Source organism: Saccopteryx bilineata, chromosome 3, assembly GCF_036850765.1.
Source record: "Saccopteryx bilineata isolate mSacBil1 chromosome 3, mSacBil1_pri_phased_curated, whole genome shotgun sequence".
Taxonomy (NCBI): Eukaryota; Metazoa; Chordata; class Mammalia; order Chiroptera; family Emballonuridae; genus Saccopteryx; species Saccopteryx bilineata.
In genome coordinates, this window is record NC_089492.1 from 201724282 (window position 1) to 201744459 (window position 20178).

Consider the following 20178-nt stretch of genomic DNA (forward strand, 5'->3'; position numbering starts at 1 on the left):
CGTTCTGGAATTGGGGCGGCCAGATCCACATGCTCCCTGGAAGGAAGACAGAAGCTGAGAGGCTGCTGGATTCAAAGCTTCTGGGGTTTGTCCCTCACTGGCCTCTCACTACATAGTTACTTTACTTGTCCTGAGCACCACCTCCACGTGGCCACCCCGCTAACTGGTCCTGAGTTTCCCTGCTCCTGGCCTTTCCCCAATTCCTAGCTTACACAGCCTTCCCTCTTTCTCAAATTTAACTTCCTATTTCCAATAAATAATCTCTTGGATCCTTTTATCCATAGTGCTTATAGGATATTGTATATTGTATCATTAAGACAAAATTCAGGTATTTTCTCCTTAGGGAAAAAAGACAAGGACAACAACAACAAACAAACAAACAAAAATCTTTGTTTTGTTTTTTGTAGCATGTGCATGAAAGAGAGACGGGGACAGACAGACAGGAAGGGAGAAAAATGAGAAGCATCAACTTATAGTTGCAGCACCTTAGTTGATCATTAATTGCTTTCTTATACATGCCTTTGACCAGGGGCTCCAGCTGAGCCAGTGACGGCTTGCTCAAGCCAGTGACCTGCATTCAAGCTGGTGAGCCTGTGCTCAAGTCGGATGAGCTTGTGCTCGAGTCAGATGAGCCCGTGCTCAAGCCGGCAACCTCAAGGTTTCAAACCTGGTTCCTCAGCATCCCAGGCCAATGTTCTATCCACTGCACCACCACCTGATCAGGTTGGATTTCCTATTTATCAGCTTCCTGATTTGTGCTCCTGTATAAATCATTGTTTGGGATTATGAGTTTCCATGATTCACAGGGTGACTCATACTCTGAGTCAGTGGTTGATTCTGAAGTTTCCTCAGATAACTCAGTATGCTGTTTTGTCACTAATTCATCTGTCAGAGCAAAATGACAGCAACCCAGAGTGTGACAACCGGGTAACTGAGGCACTCACATGAACATACCATCTCTTTTGTATAGACAGGCTCCCAGGTAGAATTGCTTTGAGTTAGAAACACAGGTATCCCATTCTAAAAATTGAAAAGTGAAAAATCATGCCTTTTCCTTCAAAGCAGTGCGTTAATTTATTAGTTGAGGGGAAGCATCTGAATGCCTGAGCTATAGCCATCCCCTCTCCACTAGCTGTGTGACCTCACAAAGTCTCTAACCTCACTAGGATCCAGTTGTCTGATGGTAAAGGTAAGTGGGTGAACTGACACATTCTCTCAATCACTTTGGCAAATGGCCTATTCTTCACAGAGCAGGAAGACCTTACAGAGGGGCAGGAGGTGGGGTGGGGAGAGGGAAGGCTAAAGGCTGACCCCCAGTATTGTAAAGTGACCAGCGAGTTCCAAAGAGACACCAGAGTTATAGTAAAATTTTAAGAGGAGTTATTATTAAAATCTGGCTGGTTGCATGGAAGTTAACACAGACTCAAATCATGCAGCCCTGAACAGGCTGAGGGGTTCACTTTTAAAGGCAAAAACCACATTTTGGGGCGGGGGGAGAAGAACGGGATACAGCCACCTAGCTAAGTGGGATTACAGAAACGAAACAGGCTCGTTAAGCTAAGGTTTTCTTTAGAACAATCTTGGCTGTGTGGTCCAAATTTCTTAACAGTCAGTTGCGGCCCTCTAATGTCTGCATTTCTGCAGACTGTTGAGCCTGCATAATAACTTCCCTAAAAAGGACAAAAATAGTAAAATGCTGAGCTAAGGAGTCTTGTTTCATTATAGAACAAACATATAAGCTAGACCTGGGTAGCTTACAATGCAAAAGGGGTTACAAGTTGGGTCCCTTATAACACCAGCACTATCTCCAGGTCTCCCCTGGAACCAGGGGTCAGCACCAGCCTGGAGCACACATACCAGGGTTCTCCCAGCAGGTAAAACAGTTGGCCATTGCATGACTTCAGCTGTGCCTTCAGTGTGGTCTGGTTCCTCCTGTCTGGAGCCTTTTCCCAGGGCTGGGGTGAAGCTGGGATGATGGTGGTAAAGTCAGTCCAAGGGGCCTGGGGCTCAGCTTAAACCTGCCCTTTCTTTTAAGGTATATCTGTTTCTCACTCTGCTTGCTGGGAGGTCCCTTGGACCTAGTGGGATACAATGAAGGCAGCAGGACCCAGGGTGGGGGCTGGGCCATGGGTATCAGTCCCTGCGCAGTCTGGACCCTGCAGGCCACTGCCGCTGATGAAGTGTTTCTTTCAGGTGAACCTGTGGGAGAGGATGGCCCATATGGGAGACTGCAGACAGATGCCTTGGCTCCCTGTCCTGGTGGTAAGTGGCTCAGAGCACCAGCCAGCAGTGCACTGTTGGCCCAGGGAGTGCCTGTGGCAGCACAGGGAGGGGATTCCAACAGGAGCTCCCCATCCAGGCTATGCTCTCCAGCAGCCACACCACCTTCTTGGCCTTTTAAACCTCAATTTACATGGCTGTAAAGTGGGAACAATAATAATAGTACCTTCTTCACTGAGTTCTTCTGCTGATGCAAAAGGTAATACCTGCAATGCAGTGAACAGTGTTCAGGATTCAAATTAGACTTCCCTGGTCAATGGCTTTCTTTATAGGGTGTCCTGGATAGAAATGCCCTTAAATGCTTATTTACATTGTGATATACACAACCCAAGCCTGTGTGATGAGCACACCTTTGGATCACACAACTGAGAAAGATTTAAGCCTCACCTGGGTGTCTTCAGGGGAGAAGATGTGCCATGGGACTGAAAGGCCTGGTGTTTTAGAGGCTTGGGGAGGGAGTTGCTTCATTCATAATTTTGGAAAGAGAGAAAGATTTCATTGTAAAGAGAGTTTGGATTAGGTCTCAAAGATGAGGGGAAGGCAGGAATGAGGCCGGACCAGGGCAGCAGGGTGGCCTGCCTGGTTTGTTAGCTAAGGGCACAGAGTGAGCACTGACTGAATAAGGCTCCCACTGTCGGGCTCCTTCCTCACCCAGCTCTGGGGCTCTCTGGGCACTGACCCCGAGTAACCGTGTGTGTCTTCAAGGAGGTATGGAAACCAAACGACCCCTTTCTTGTGGCAGGTGTCTCTGATGTGCTCAGCTAGAGCAGAATACTCCAACTGCGGCGAGAATGAGTACTACAACCAGACTACGGGGCTGTGCCATGAGTGTCCCCAGTGTGGGCCAGGGGAGGAGCCATACCTGGTAAGGCTCCCTGCCCAGCCACCAGACCACAGCCTCCTGGACCTAGTGAGTGCTCTTTCATTCACAGAGTGTCGTCACCCTACCATGTGTTGCTCTACATGAGGTCCCCAAGATTAATCAGTGCTCAGTGTGCCTGGTATATCCATATGCCCAAATGGGCCTGCTATGCCCGGTGCTCCTGATGTGCCCAGTGTTCCTGGTTTGCCTAGTGCACCTGGTGTGCCCGGTGCTCCTGGTGTGCCCGGTGCTCCTGGTGTGCCCGGTGTTCCTGGTGTGCCCGGTGCTCCTGGTGTGCCCGGTGCTCCTGATGTGCCCAGTGTTCCTGGTTTGCCCAGTGCACCTGGTGTGCCCGGTGCTCCTGGTGTGCCCCGGTGCTCCTGGTGTGCCCGGTGCTCCTGGTGTGCCCGGTGTTCCTGGTGTGTCCAGTGCTCCTGGTGTGCCCAGTGTTCCTGGTGTGCCCGGTGTTCCTGGTGTGCCCGGTGCTCCTGGTGTGCCCCGGTGCTCCTGGTGTGTCCGGTGTTCCTGGTGTGCCCGGTGCTCCTGGTGTGTCCGGTGTTCCTGGTGTGCCCGGTGTTCCTGGTGTGCCCGGTGCTCCTGGTGTGCCCGGTGCTCCTGGTGTGCCCGGTGCTCCTGGTGTGTCCGGTGTTCCTGGTGTGCCCGGTGCTCCTGGTGTGCCCGGTGCTCCTGGTGTGCCCCGGTGCTCCTGGTGTGCCCGGTGCTCCTGGTGTGCCCGGTGCTCCTGGTATGCCCAGTGTGTCTGGCGTGCCACAAATTTGGTCATGGCAGGTGCGACCACTGTGCTCACTTGTGTCCTCTTCCTTGCCCAGTCCTGTGGCTATGGTACCAAAGATGAAGACTATGGCTGCATCCCCTGCCCAGCAGAGAAGTTTTCCAAAGGAGGCTACCAGATATGCAGGCGCCACAAAGACTGTGAAGGCTTCTTCCGGGCCACCGTGCTGATGCCAGGAGACATGGAGAATGACGCCGAGTGTGGGCCTTGTCTTCCTGGGTAAGCATGGGGTGCTGCCACACCACATTCTAGGACACATTATGCAGAAACCCCTGAGTGTATCATTGGTGACCCCTGGGAACAGGAGCTCCTCAACCCTGCATAGGAGCATCACTCCTTCTGTTTGTCCCATTCTATGAGGAGCAGCTTGGCAGAGGGGGGCACACATCTGGAATAAAGAAACCTGGTATCTAGGATGCCACCACCTAGAAACTCACCATCTTTCACAAACAGACAGCGCATCCAGGCTCTGCTTCCGTGCCCTTTAAGTGAACATCATAACTTTATAATAATATCTTCTGATTACTCAAATCAAATAAATTTGTTGACTGCTTACAATGTGATAACATGTGTGGATTGCTTTGGAGAAAAAAACCCTAAAAATACATACAAAAGTGTTATTTTTAGTATTTTTAGCATTTTGGAAAAAAACTGAAGATAAAAAACACTTATCAGAATATTTGAGTCATACAGCACCTATAATTCTATCACAATTCTTTTATGTATGGAAAGTCCCTCCCCCCAAAAAAGCAAAATGCACATGCAATTAACCTGAAAGACAGAAAGATAAAAATCTTCCTTTATACAGGCAGAACACATTAACAAGTTCTAGAGATGAGGGATAGCAGAGACACCGATAAACACCATACTTCTGCAGCTGCTGCTATCGCCCTCTAGTGACCACACAACATAATGCTCACAAGGGCTCTACAGAAACTGAAGCAGTGGTGAGAGGTGAGGGGGTGATACAGGTGGTGGTGCTGGTGATGATGGAGGTGGTGATGATGAAGGGGGTGATGGTAGAGGTGGTGATGGTGAAGGTGCTGATGCTGGTAGTGGAGATGATGGAGGTGGTGATGGTGGTGGTGGAGATGATGGAGGTGGTGATGGTGGTGGTGGAGATGATGGAGGTGGTGATGATGGAGGTGGAGGTGGAGCTAGTGGAGGTGGTGGTGGTGGTGGAGATGATGGAGGTAGTGATGATGGAGGTGGTGATGGTAGAGGTGGTGATGGTGGTGGTGGAGATGATGGAGATGGTCATGGTGGAGGTGGTCATGGTGGAGGTGGTGATGATGATCATGGAGGTGGTGATGGTGTAGGCTGAAGTGGTGGAGGTAACAGTGGTGGTCCCGGCAGCAGCAGTTTTGAATAGCACAATGTACTTCACAACCTGCTTGTGTACATATATGTTGTCTCACTGTACTGGATTGAGAGAGAAATAAAATAAGAATAAATCCCAATGAGAACTCTAGGTATTAATCTATAAGAGAAAAGAAAGTATATTTTTTAAAAAGCAGACAGTCTCTCCAATGAGGAAATATTTTAAACTCACAGAAATTAACCCTGGTTCAAGTTTGTTACTGAGAAGCAGGCATTCCCATGGCTGCCAGCACTTGCTGGTGATTTGCTCACCCCTTCTGGGGTCCCTAGTTTTCTGTCTTCAGTGCAGAACCATCTCTTAAGCTACGGACCTACATATTCAGATATCTGAGGGACAGCCCATGTCAGTGTTCTTGGCACAGAGTATGATTCAAACATATTCTTCAAAGGAATAAAGAAAGCAGGGAAACCTTGTCACAGAAACTTATTTTTCAATATGCAAAAAATAAAAATAAAAAACATCTGTAACCAGGGAAGATATTAAACTATTTGCTTAGAAAATATGACATAATAAAAGTTCTCTAGCTGGGCACTCTTTAATTGAGCTGCTGAGTTTACTGTGTTACAGTAAACTTCTGGTACTGTATCTACCAGAAGAAAGGTGTCGATTGCCATGTTCTCACCCAATGATATACATATCTGCTAAGGACCACTCCCTGCAGATGCCATGATTGAATGAGAGAAATTCAGTTGGATCTTGACATTGGATGGCTAGAATCAGTCTCTGCTAACTTACTTAGCTCCTGGAGCTTTATCTTGATTTTTTTAATTGGTAGAGATTCACAATTCCTGAGAGATATTCAGAATTTCATGGATTCACAATAGGTGTGCCGAGGAAAAGCATTCTTCCTTTGCCATGCTCATCTTGGAAAGAAAATGATCCTTTTTACAAAACTTCAACTCATCTTAAGAGCCTGTCAGTGTAAGAATCTGACCTTATCTTCACAGCCCAACCTAACAGCTCTTGCGTTTATTTTAGTAACCCTTTGACTTCCCAGTCTCCTCAACGGGTAAGGGAGACAAAGAGGGAAGACATGGTGCCTCTCTTTGCAGTGGAGAAGAGAGACAAGAAAGCCAGTGTTCTGGAAGTCAAGGAAGGGACATTACTCTGTGGTTAGAATCTGGAAGGTAACACTGGGAGGGGTAGAAGTCAGTCAGGGTAAGAGCCCTGGCTGGATAGCTCAGTTGGTTAAAGCACTGTCCCAAAATGCAAAGGTTGCTGGCCAGGACACATATAGGAACAGATTAATGTTTCTGTCTCTTTCTCTCCCTCCTCTTTCTGAAATAAAATAAAAAATAAAAATAAAAAAAAGGAAGTGGAACAGAGCTCTCCAAATGGAGATGCTCAATCCAAAACCCAAACAGGAGAGCAGGCTGACCAGATATGGAGCTCTGAGTCCCTCTGGCCAAGCAGTAGGTGTGGAGAAACTAGTGAAAGGGAAAGAGGCCAGATGGAGAAGCACTCTGGAAAATGATGTTGAGTATATGAGTCTTTAGCTTGAGGATGATGCAGGTCACTATGCAGACGTATGAGCTAGTGTAAGACAGAGTCAGGCTGGACCTTAAAATGGTCCTCTTGGCAGCATAAAAAGTGTTGAATAGGGAAGAGATGGGAACCTGGGGGTCAGGGATGAGGTGGAAAGTTGTGAGGATCAGGGCAAGATGGGAAGCCTTAGAAATTGGAGGGAGAGGAAGAATTCAAGAACTTATTTGGAGATAGCAGTGACTGGAATTGCAAACCAAGTGCATGTGGGGTTTGGGAAAAGAGGTTCTGAAGAGGACTCAGATGTCTACCTTGGCCAGTTGTGTGGATAGTGATGCTATTTGCTAAGATGTGGAATACAGGAGGAGGACTGATTTTGGTTGAGAGGTAGAGGAAAGCAAGAGGAGGTATGTGTGAAATTGGAGGTTGTTATGACAGCCAGATAATGTATTCTACACATAGATGGATAAATAGGTGCAAAGCTCAGGTCGGGTCTAGAAGTCTCCTCCACACTAATGATGGGGGAAGGACAGGTTCAAATAGGAGCCTTTAGAGAGGCAGCTCCATAGAAGAGGAGGAATCAGTGCAAGATACAGCCTCACCCATCCGCATTGCTGACTCTGGCCCAGCTGCAGTTCAGAACACTGTGTGCATCCTCCAGTGGTCTTTGAGGCTCTGCCAGATTTTATTTCAGATGATCAGACAGGGGCAGTGAGTACGCACACTGAGCAGCCTGTTTCATTCTTACTTAGACCTGCAGAGAGTTCCTAGCCAGAAAGGACAAGCCCAGGGACCAATGCAGTAAATATCCTGTCCTGTCTGCAGTGGCCAGCTCGGTCACCAGAAAGGCTGCTCTGTGACAGTGAAGACAATTTGCTTGGCTCCAATACATTTACGAGAAAGAAGTTTGACAGTGAAATGGTTGTGAGCTCCCTGCCTCTAGACAGTGTCAAAAAGATAAGGACAACTATCTGTAGAATCAGAGGTGAGGCTGGTATCTGTCCTCTTAAAAGGGTCTTTCCAGCTCTGAAATCTTGTGTGACTCCCTCCCTGCTCCACAGGACAGTGATCTGCTTCTTGCACATTTTGCCTTCAGCACTCAGGACAGGGCGAGGCCTGGAGCACGCAGAGTGAAGGGTACCTCACAGGAGATGTCTCAGAGCTCCTCTCACTACTCCACAGACTGGACAATGTATACTCAGTTTCCGGTTTGGCTCTATGCTGTGAAATGACTTCAAGTAAATCCCCAGGAACCCAAAAGCCACCAAAGCAGAAGGCTATACTTCCTCTCCAGCCCCCAGCTTCCTTACACCAGCTCCAATAAGTGCGATGCTTTCTCAAGGTAGAAGCTCAAAGGCCTCCCAACTCTTATGACACATCGAGGTTCTGAGAACAAAATGAAGCTCTCACACTACATTGGCTTTGTGAAAGCTGTTTTTATTCCCATGTCCCTGTGGTTCCCAGGCTGCGGATGCAAACTGCTTCCTGTTTGTCTTCCTGACACCCCGGCTGCCCTGGCCTGCTCCTTGCTTGTGGTTTGGCAAACACTCTCTTCTCATTCTTTGCTGTCTCTGCCATGTGCCGGTATGAGGTCGAGACACTGGCTAAACAATGAGCAGCACCTGGGGCTTTCCTGTTGAGAAATGCTGTGTGGGAGGACTCGGGAACAGAACATGAGATGAGGAAAGGAGAAGAGGTGGAATTTCATAACCTCCCCCAAGGTATTGCATTATCCTTTGGAGAAGCTCCTGCTGGCTGTCTTCCAGACCACGTCCACTCCCTGCAAACAATGCATTCTACAATGCTTGGAGGACAGAGGCAAAGGACTCAGTGGTGGCTCCTGGATGCCAATATTGGGCATTGAAAAGTTCAATGGCATCCATTACAAGCTTAGGGGCCCTGAGAAAAGGGAATCTTTGGGGAGAAATCTATATACATGGAAGATTCTAGAGGCCACATTTAAATTGAATCTTGTCTTGGGTCACTCATCTTAATCAACTCTTGAAGAAAAGCAAAAGAGAAAAAAAAATTTAGAAAAATGTCAAAATTGAGATCAAAGAGTAGGAAATTAGACCTTGACAGAAAGACAAAGGAACCCAATACTCTTTGGCAAGGCAAAGTTCCCTAAATGAACACTAGCTTCATGCTGACAGAAGAAGCTGAACAGCCCCTCTCCCTCTGTCTAGCGGGGAGTGAGAGATGTAGGGGTCAACTAAACCATGAGGAATTGAGACTAGTCCTATAGAGAAAAATCTAACATTTAAAAATGTTCTGTGTGATGCATGCTAGGATGGGAGCCGTTGACCTGACCAAGAAGGTGCCTATGTGCCTGGAAAAGGCAGCTGACTGACCCTACAGTGGAGCAGCCCCTGGTGTGCACAGTGTGGTGGCCCCAGGGACCCATTAGGTGCCCAGGTCTAAGCCCAGTATCCTACACCCACCCAGGTGGCTGTGAATCTTCATCTGAAAGGGAGCTCAGCACCAGCGTGTTAGCCAGGGTGGGCTTGGCTGTGGTTCTGCTTCTTGAAAAAGGAAGAAAGATGTACAGAATGCCATTGGAGCTCCTTTCTGTCTCAGTGCTTTGACCTTCTATAGAGAAACACTTGGCCTCATTCACTTCTTTTCCAATCAATACTTGGCTGACCTTCCTTCCTTGGTATTATACATAGTGCAAGGTACTAGAAATGCAGCTCTATACAAGGCTGGTCCTCAGAAACTCCCAGATCAGGAAGAGAGACAGTCCACAATCTGGGAGAGAAGAGTGCACTGGAGGTGGAGGTGAGAAGAGAAGCAACGAACAATAGTGTCAACCAAAGGTCTCTGCCACCAATCTAATGCCAACAGTAGTCCCCAATCTGGGATGTGGTAAAAGGAGAAACTTTATTCCAGGAAAGAGTTGGCAAAAACCCGAGAAGCAGCCTCCAGTGGCCACTGAAGCTGTGCTCCACCGGGGTACAGGGGAAGCCAGTCTATAAAGTTCCCACCCCTTTTATTGATTGGTTCATTTTTATGCAAATGAGGAATTCAATATTGCACCATGGTCCAAAAAAACTGTGCTGATTGGTCAGCTCCATGTGTTCTGATTGGTTATTAAGGAGCAACTCTGAAAGGTTAGTAAAAATGCAAATAAAGTGGGGGGGGGTCTCAGCCGATTGGTTGAAATACCATGCCAGGAACTCCTTTATAAGGGCACAGTCAGCGTGGAGTGACGTGACTTGGTAGAGGACCTCCGCGGCTCTGTGGGCCATGGCCCGAGAGGGTCTGTTGCTGAGGGCTGCCAGACTGATTGTGAATGCAGGCCCAGTTCGCAGGGAGTCTTTGACAGATACATGTCTTCTCGGGGATCACGGTGGCAGTTCTGCGTCTTGTGAGAAAGCTGCAGGCCTGGCTGTCAGGCCTAGCGCCTGTCCCCCCCCCCCCCCCCCCCGCCAGGGGCACAGCCCCACCCCCGGTCCCCGGGTCCCCAGCTGGGCTCAATGCCTTCAGCACAGAAGGCTCCCAGGGAAGGAGGGTCAGGCAGGCTTCTGCAGGAGGTGGCGCGGCTTCTCCCAGGGATGCTTTGAGATGGGCTAGTGAATGTTTCTAAGATGCACAGGACCTGAGGATGGAAGGCTCTGACGAAGGGCAGGTGACTATGGCCATGACATTCCTGGTGACGGTCCAGCCTGGCATCCAGGTCCACAGATGGCATGCACAGCAGATACAATGGATGAACAACAGTCATGGGAACACGCAGTGGTGGAGCGGGAGTCTGCACTCCTTGGAGTTGTAGCAAGGGAGAATGTTGGTGACAGCTCGCTTTATTGGTTTTCTCCCAGTGTGACAGATGGCCCTGTGATCATGGCTGAGTGTCTGTTTATGGAAAACAAGTGTGCAAGTGGAGAAGCACCAGAGCCGAGGGTGGGAGGCGCCTGAGGTGTGAGGCTGGAGCAGAAGACCGATGGCAGGGCCCGCAGTGAGGCCTGCCCAGTGCCGGCCCCCATGGCAGAGTTCGTGGGCAGGGTATCCTGTGTCAGCACGTCAGGGGCTGGCACATGGATGTGGGGAAGCTCGAAGGACATAATGAAGCACTGTCAGGGGAGGAGAGGAATAAAGGATTTCAGACAGTGTTACTGTAAAGGGTTTGTCCTTTTCTGTAAGTGTGTGCGACCCCTGCATGAATTTATATAAGTGTCTTCCATCAAGTACTTCCTGAGGAGGAAGCAAATACATTTTCAGTATGACCTTGTTGTACTGCAGGCTAAAGCCCTCTGTGGTGACCTCTCTAGATAACGCTGTACCCAAGTTTTGCCAGCCAGTGCCATTAACAGCCGATAACCAAGTGTTCACTGGAAGGTCCCAGTGTCACAGGCATAGACACATCTGCCAATAAACCCACCATGCTGCAGGCTCTGAGATGGACATTCGCTGAGGGGGTGATCCTCCTCCAAAGGTGCCTGGGTCCCTGGTTGGCAAGACACCCAAAAAGCTAAGCAGAGCATACACATGGCGGGCACACAGGCATTTCAGATGGAAGATGTTGATGATGATGTAGTGACATACACATGCTAAACAAATTCATCAGTGAAAGGAAACAAAAAGAGGAGATTTTTTTAAAACCCCAAAATGGCCTAATATTGAGAGGGGGTTCCATTTTAAGACAAGCTGAAAGCCCCCAAGGAATCTCAGTGATCAAAATGAGCTGCTGGCTTCGCAGGACTCCTGATTCCTGAGTGTCTGTCTCAGGCCCGACTCGGATCATGCTTTGGTTGTGGGTATGCCAAGTGGTCAGCACTTGCTTGTGGTAACACCTAGCTCACTGTCTGCTTTGTCTTGTCTTGCCTTCCCGGTAGCTACTACATACTGGAAAAGAGACCCAGGAACATCTACGGCATGGTCTGCTATTCCTGCCTCCTGGCACCTCCCAACACCAAGGAATGTGAGTGTACTTGGTCATTCCACCTGAACAATAAGTGGTTCAGTATTGATGTCTTACATTACACGGTGTGGTAGACAGAAGCCAAGCCTGGCACCTAGAGAAGTTAAGTACAGTGAAATATAAACAAAAATGCTCCCGTGGCCCTAACCAATCAGACAAGCAGGTCCCTGAAGGCAGTTTGCTTAGCTGAACCATGGATCAGAGACTCAGGTCAGTCACCTTGGACAAGTGACCTTGAACAAGTCTGATAACGTCTATGAGCCTTAGTTTCCTCCTCTGCAATTTTGAGGTACTAAACTCTGAATTATCCATGTCATGTAATTCTTGGATAAAACAATGGGATTGCAGATGCCAAGGTATTTTGCAAAGTATTACAGAGCTCTAGACAATTGTTAGTTCTCATAAATTTTTTTAAAATAAAAGGCTTCCTGGATGAGGCCAGGAGAAGTGTAAAGATTGGTCACAGTTAATGAAATAAATCCAGGAAGCATATGTCAACAGTGAGTCTTACAAGTTTAGACTCTCACGTTGGGCTATTTTTTTTTTATTATTATTGTTAATTGGTTTGACTTTTGTGGGCATGTTTATGAGGAAGGGCCAGGAACCTCTGTTCCAAGATGTGTTGTGTGGTCTCTTGGATCTGTGCACTTAAGAGACACTAATGAAGGAGGGATGGATGCAGTTGGAAAGAAACTGGGAGTTTAGTCCCTGGACCACTCCACTCCCACTCAAGGCCAGAAGAGGTGCCCACATTGGAGCCCTGTCTCTCCTGGGTCTCCATGAGGCCCTGCCATCTCATTTTCTCACCATATTTTACCTGAGAGAATAGAATAAGGATCTCCCTTTTGAGAGTGCTAGGAGGAAGGACGGAGAGCCAGAAGAGGGAAGCATTACGTCCTCTAGCTTCTAGGTTCAGCTGGGACTGGTGCACTGGTGGGGGGCAGAGCGTGTCCCCTCCCTTCCTATAAGGTTGCTTATAGAGGAGTCTGGCAGTAATGAAAGTGTGCATCTTTAAAGCTGACCTGGTCCTCGCCTGCCAATGCGAGGCACATGCCAATTAGTTCACCAGTTAGAGGAAGCCCAAGGGCTCCTCGAGGCCAGTAGGGCTGTGATAAAGTCAGCTGCCATTGATGACCGGTCTTCTTCTGGGGAAATGAAATCAACTCCATCCCAGACAGCTCTGGGGTGAAGGTCTCACCAGGGAGCCTTCACCTATTAAGAGAAGGCTCTTTGCCCAAGGAACCAGAAAAAGAAGCAACTTATCCCTGTGGTTTGAAAGCTCACACCAACAGTGTGTTCTCTTCAATACCTGAGCTTGCAAAACTCCTTGGTCCTGGAAATGAGTGCATCCTCCTTCCAAGCCCCAAGTCATAATACCTTAACTGAAAGCCAGCACCCAGTAAGGCCTCCTAGTGTTTCGTAGAAACCAGCCCCGAAGGAGGCCAGCACATAAAATAGAACTTCTATTTACCCATCTGGGAAATAGAGAGATGCATCCAGAAGGCCATGTAGGGTGACATGGTGAACAAAGCCTGCCTGGGTCAGGGTCTCAAGTGTGAGCATAAAAATTACTCTCTCCACCTCTGAGGTCTCTACTTTCCCCTGCACAGGGCATCGGCTCAAGAAAGAGCAAATAGGGCCAGAAGGGAAATAATGACCACAGCCTCTACAATGCCCCATCCCAGCAAACCCAAGAACTGGGTGAAACCTCACTGGTCATGACCCCAGTTTGCCAGCTGGCTGCCAGCTGACCAGGCACTGCCCTTCCTTAACCTGTGGTCAGTAGTTAGGACTCCTTTGCCTCCACCTGAGTGAGAAGCCTGCTTTGGTTTTGTTTTGATGTGATTTACCTGGACCTTTGCCATGCAGAGCTAATGCTATAGCTCAAGTCATTGGATAGTGGATTACACAACCCACAGCCAAGGAAAACCTGGCATAGACTGCAGGGAAAGCGTGTGACAGATGCAAAGGCTGAGGGTCCAGGCTGCTAGCTGTGAAGGTATGAGCCCTGGGTGGTACAGGTGCTCTCTCTTTTTCTCCTGGGCTCTTTCATCCTTAAAGATATAACAGCTTCTATGAAGTGCAGGGCCAAGATTCTCCTCAGAGACTGTGGGCTGTAGTTCCCTAGTGGCTCTGATTCAGAGTATTCAGGTGGGGCTGAGAATGTAAATGAACAGGTCCCCAAGGGCCTCCAGACCATACCGAGAGCCCTGATGTGGTTATGGGCCCTGCTCTGGAACTTCAGGGCCTGAGTTTAAAGTCCTTAGTTTCCTCACCTGCCACAGACACCCACCTCACCAACTGCTGTGCCACTGGACTAGGCTGCACCCACAAGCACAGCCACCATGCTGGCTACTATGTCGTGGCCCATCCAGATACCTCGGGAGAAATGGTATCTGGATACCTCACAGAAATAACTGTGTGAAGCACCACACAGTTATTGTGGAAATGGAAAAAAGTCATCGTGGTTTCCAGCACCATCGAGTAGCATAAGGGAAGCCAGAAGACAGTCACTGGCCACCATTTCCTGCCTCTGAGCCATTGTCCTCTTCATACAAACAGACACATGTGAAGCTTAGGACAGAGCCTGGCTGGTACTCGAGAACTGTAATGCCATGTAAGCCAGAAACCTTCCTCAGTTTCTGTTTTCTTTCCTGAGTAATTGAGAAAATAATATCTTCTCAGTGTACAAATAGAGTTATCCCAAATGTGCTAAAAGTACTTTGAAAATTGAAAACACGAAACAAGTATAAATGACAGCTCTTCCATACATGACAGGAGTGTGACAGGGACACCTGGGGTAGTCAAGGGCTTTGAAACAGGGCCTCTCCTGTCCTTCTTGTGACTTGCCCATTGGAAAAGCTTCAGGCCTTTCTTCCAGATGCTCCAGCTGACCACAGTGAACAGTACAGCTTTCGGCCTCCATTCTGTCATTGTCTGTGTCTTGGAAGTGAGAGAAGAAGCCCTTTGGTGACTTTTCAGTTACATCAAAGAATGAGCTGCACTTGGCGCAACCACAGCTCTCAGTGGTGTTTTTTGTTTTTTTCCCTGCACATGCCTGAGAGCGCCTCAGAAAGGACCAGAGTTGCGATGACAAAGAAGTGGCACGATGAGAGAGGGGAAAAGAGAGTGGCATCTCTTGGGACAACTCCCTAACCCTGTACTTCAGTTTACCCATAAAATGGGGATATTCATCTCATAGGACTGTTGGAAGGAGCGCTGCATCAATCCATAAGGTAGTGGTAGGTCCAGGACCCATCAATTGTTCCCTTGTCATTGTCAATGCTTTTATTATCACTCATCAGTGACTGTGACCCCTGAGTCAAGCCCAGGATGGAGTCACCTTCCTGAGAATCTCACTCTGTCACCAGGCGTGCTGTGGTTCCCTCTGATGCTCAACTCTAATGTGATGGAACTCCAGTGTGAAACGTTGGCTACCCCATCACCAGCTGTTTCCAAAGCAGTGTTTCTCAAACTTGAATGTGCACACCCATTATTACTGTTTAAAGTCCATGTGTCTGACACTGCAAAGGGCCAATATTCCCAAAGTCAGAGTTTGGAGTAATGAAAGGTTTACTGATTGAGAAGGTGCTCACTAAATTAGATGGTTCCTCAAATCTGCCTTCAAGAGCCTGGAATTCAGGAGTGTTTTACATCAACGGGAGGGGGAATGGGAAGGACAAGAGATGATTAGCCTCTGAAGGCATCTGGCCACCAGCAAGGACCCAAGGAAGAGTGTGAAACCTCTCACTCTCCTTGTCCTCGGTAGGCCTGTTGAGCCCTGCTGATCTGAGTCATCCCTGATGCAGTCACCATCCCTGGAAACATTTTCTCCTGGCAAAAGGTTGTTCCTCCAAAAACTCGAACCTCGAGTTGAATTCCTCTAATAATTAGCATATCTGTCACAAGAGCTATTTGCCTGAAGGGGGAAATGCAGGCTTGACTAAAGATAGAGTCAGAGAAAACTGGCATTTCTTTCTGTCAACCATCACCAGAGGTCCTTATATGAAGCAGGTCCTGCTGCAGCAGGTCTGGGTAGGATCCAAGACTGCCTTTCTAGCCAGCTCCCTGTGAACCAGAGCAGGTGCAGCCAAGATCTAACAGCTCTGCCCATCGGTCCAGTATCCGCCAGCAGGGGGCGCTGAACCCATGCACCAGCCTCCAGCATCCTCATTGACAGCTACAGACAAATCATTTCTAAAAACCCAAGCTGTTTGCCATATGCAGAGAACACCAGCCACCTCTAATGCCCACCAGCACATTTTAAAATTGTGTGGATTAACAAACCTCAAAGGCTCTAAGTCAATCTTGTCATCACATTGACTAGAGGTGTGACTACATGAAGCCGTATGCTCACGTTCACAGAACCCTCCTGAGGAAGATGAGTGTGCTCCCCACAGAGCCCCCACCTGCCTGTGCCAGCTGTTCAGCCAGCACGGCCTCAAACACACTTCATTTTCTTTCCTTCTATTAGAGACCTTGTGTGGAAATTTCTGCCTCTTTTTGGGGACTACAGTTTCCAACAACCTTCTCTTACCTCTACTGTAAAATATCTCATCTTTGCTTATTGAAAGTGAGCACCAAGCACTAAGAAAGGTAAGATGAGCCAGCAGTTGACCACCTAACAGAAAGAACACTGAGAACATTTTCATCAGTGGTCCATCCCCAGGAGGCCCGTGAACTGGAAGGATACAGTGCATATTAGAACAAAAGAAACCTCCCAGATGCCAAACGTTTTTGTTAGTGCTGAGTTCATCTTCATTAGACCACATCAGAACCTGAGGTGGGACAACATGCCGTGCAGGGTCCTGGTGGGGACAGCATGCTCTCCTGAGGGCACCCACCCCCAGAGGTGGACCTCTAGTCACGTAGCCTTCCTGTCCTCTCTCCCTGCTGTTCTCAGATGTGCTCAGAACACAACAGCCCAGACTGTTCAGTCGACACCAGCTGGAGTTCACTTTGAGGGAAAATGTCTAGTCAATCAAGGTGGAGGCACAGCCCAGCTTGCCCCCTGACCGAGCGCAGGCTGGTGCCTGCCAGGTAGGGGGAAGTGTGCATTACTAACCTGAAGTAGCCTGCATCCGTTGTCTGGTGATGTCCATGTGTAACCAGACCTGTTAGTCAAGAGCAAAGGCATTTCATAAGTCAGTGTGCTGCCAGACTGCTGTCCCTGTTCCTCTCTAGACCACAGGCCTGGGCGTATTGGTGTCCCCAACTCCAACCTTTATCACCCAGCCTCAGCCAGCAAGCCCTGGCAGAAAGGGACAAGAGAGACAGATGACAGATGTGCACAGACAGGCCCCGACTATGCAGCTTCAGCTCCTTTGAGCCCCTTACCAAACAGATAGACAAGCTTCACTTTCAGTGTCCAATATGCTTTTGAAAAGGAAACCGGCTGTCCTTGCAGCTCTGCCCCATACTGTTTTTTTCCTCCTGTCACTGGACAAAGTTTGACAGGCTACTTCCAGCCGATGCAAACAGGGCTAAAGATATTATCATTTTGGAACTTTCCAAGGGAATTCGCGTGAGGTGTGAGCAGTAAAAGGCAGGGCTCCAGGTCAGTCTTGCGCAAACAGTGCCGAGACACACACACCATCCCTGGGGAACGCCTCCTCCACCAGCCCCTCCCTGGTGGGCCACTGATTCAGAGGCCCAGTGAAAGGCTAAATTAACTTAATCGCATCTAAATTATGAGATTTATCATAAATATTGGGGTTGGGGAGTGCCATTTATGCTCTAGAAAGGCAAAGAAATGTCTCTCTAAGCAGGGATGTTTGTCAGGGTCGGAGAGGTGCTGGAAGGGCCAGGACTGGAAGAAAGAAGAGCCACCCCTTCCAGTTTTTACCATTAACATTCTTCTTCCAACCACCCACCAAATCTCATGTCCCACCTCCCTGCTTTCTGCCTTGCACCCACCAGTGATTACAGAGAAAAGGGCAAGGCCCTGGGGACACAAGCTCAGGGCTGGGGACATTGATGAGCCCTGCTCTGTTCTGAGCAGGTCACTCGAAGGCAGCTCACGCTGGCCTGCTGCCTTCCTGTCCCTTATGCCTCTCAACACCCACCCTCTTGGTGGAAGAGTTAAGAAGTCATCCTAGTGACAGCAGTTGAGAAAAAAGGAGGAAAGGAGAGGAACCACAGAACCCATCATGCCCTACAGCAGGAAAGGACTGACCTACCCATCATGTGGTGGCCTGGGTGGCAACCACACCTACATTTGAGGCAGCACCGCAGGTGACAAAGACTAGACGAAAGGACAGAGGCCAGGAGCTCCCAATAAGTGAAGTCCCTGGCCTCTGTAAGTGGCAAATCCCCAGGGAGGAGATGCCTCTAGTTTTAAGAGCTCTGACTCAAGAAGTGGAGTGTTTTAAACAACATGGAAAACTGCTCTGAGCAGGAGCTAGAAGGGCAGCAGGAAGGTCCAGTAGCAGCATCCCTGCCTCGCCAGCCTGTCCCAGGGTGAAACCCTGTCCAGTGTAGGAGGAGGGTGTGAGCCTCCATGCCTGGCAATGCTTCCCAGAAAAACCTACCTGTTTGCCCCCCAGGCAGCAAATCACATTTTTCACACACCCGGAACAGTTTAATTTCCTGACCAACCTCAGCAACCAGTTGACTCTGAAACATGACACCTAATAGAAATACAGAATGAGAATAATACCAGGAGCCAGTCCTCACCCAATTCCCTTCTGAGCCACTACCCTATTTCAGCTTTAGTTTCTATTTGTTTTCAAAGGTGTGAGGATCAAAAGTTTCTGACCCTGCTCTTTGCTGTGACTTTCTCTACCTACTGGGCATGGACATATGCATAATTCAGCAAGACTTGCCTTACCCAGTTGGCTGTGGCCACTGTCTCCTGGGTTTCCCCAAGCTATGTGTACAAGTGGCTTTAGAAGCATCACTCACAGCCTGATCAGGTGGTGGCACAGTAGATAGAACATTGGACTGGGATGTGGAGGACCCAGGTTCAAAACCCCAAGGTCGCCAGCTTGAGCGCAGGCTCATCTGGCTTGAGCCCAAGGTCACTGGCTTGAGCAAGGGGTCACTCGCTGTGCTGGAGCCCCCCAGTCAAGGCACACATGAGAAAGCAATCAATGAACAACCAAGGAGCCACAATGAAGAATTGATGCTTCTTATCTCTCTTCCTTCCTATCTGTTCCTGTCTCTCTGTCTCTATCACAAAAAAAAAAAAAAGCAGCAGCAGCAGCAGCAGCACCACTCACAGAGCAGGTGGCTATGCTTCTCTTGAGAACCTTCCGTTAAGGAAAACATCCTTGTTTCTCACAAAAGCTTGCTGACCAGGGTCCAGATATTGGTGCCATTCCTCTTGGCTGGGCTCTGGGAGGACTGACATGTAGTGATCTTAGGGAGGACATCGCTTGTCCTTATTCGGGACAAACCCACTTCCTGTTACCCCAGAACTGGTAGAGACAAAAGCAAGACAAGAAGAGACTTATTTGACACATGATCATTTTTATTAACTGCAAAACTCAGTCTGTCCTAAAGGAATGTTAACCATTAAGACGCCGTCTTTTCTGTGGTAGAACATTTTTGTTTGTTTTAATTAAACAATTTAGTGATTTGTCTGATCACAAGTCAGTTTCTATTTCATCCCTGATAAGTAACACTTTTTACACAGAGTTTTATGAATCACAGTTTAGAGAGAAGACCAACCTCATGCCTGCTCTTAGTTTGATCACAACTTATTAAAAGTGTGTGATGCAAAAATCCTAGAGAAAAATACACCAAAGTATCAACTTTATTCAGAAACTGTGGGTGATTCTTTCACTTCTTTTTGTGTTATTTTCTTCTAGATTTTTAAAATAATAAGCTTATATTCCTTATATAACATTATAGTGTATATTATTCGGCCTCTCTCTGGCCATCACCGTCTGAAGCTTTAGGCCAATAGCTCTGTTGCCACATCGTGTATCTGTTTTGCTGTGGGAGCTTCTGCAGTCATGCTGAGGGTCATGCTGAGGGTCATGCTGAGGGTGCTCAGTGACTGTCATGTAAGGATCCTGCTGAGGGTCATGCTGAGGGTCATGCTGAGGGTCATGCTGAGGGTCATGCTGAGGGTCATACTGAGGATCATACTGAGGGTCATGCTGAGGGTCATGCTGAGGGTGCTCAGTGACTGTCATGTAAGGATCCTGCTGAGGGTCATGCTGAGGGTCATGCTGAGGGTGCTCAGTGACTGTCATGTGAGGATCCTGCTGAGGGTCATGCTGAGGGTCATGCTGAGGATCATATTGAGGGTCATGCTGAGGGTGCTCAGTGACTGTCATGCTGAGGGTCATGCTGAGGGTCATACTGAGGGTCATGCTGAGGGTCATACTGAGGGTCATGCTGAGGGTCATGCTGAGGGTCATACTGAGGGTCATGCTGAGGGTCATACTGAGGGTCATACTGAGGGTCATGCTGAGGGTCATACTGAGGGTCATACTGAGGGTCATGCTGAGGGT

General features: G+C 48.5%; 1 protein-coding gene across 4 annotated transcripts in view; it reads left to right on the forward strand.

The window, feature by feature from the left end:
• Window positions 1–537: 537 nt before the first annotated feature.
• EDAR (ectodysplasin A receptor) overlaps window positions 538–20178 on the forward strand; it is a 32991-nt gene continuing 13350 nt past the window's right edge. For 2 of the 4 annotated variants that reach the window (XM_066264943.1, XM_066264945.1), the window contains exons 1-5: window positions 538–723; window positions 2194–2262; window positions 3023–3145; window positions 3973–4154; window positions 11631–11716. In XM_066264943.1, coding sequence (XP_066121040.1) covers window positions 607–723; window positions 2194–2262; window positions 3023–3145; window positions 3973–4154; window positions 11631–11716 — 577 coding nt within the window. In that variant the 5' untranslated portion in view covers window positions 538–606. Of the gene's footprint in view, window positions 724–1796; window positions 1875–2193; window positions 2263–3022; window positions 3191–3972; window positions 4155–11630; window positions 11717–20178 lie in introns of those variants that run through there. The other 2 variants (XM_066264944.1, XM_066264946.1) reach the window with 2 other exon arrangements.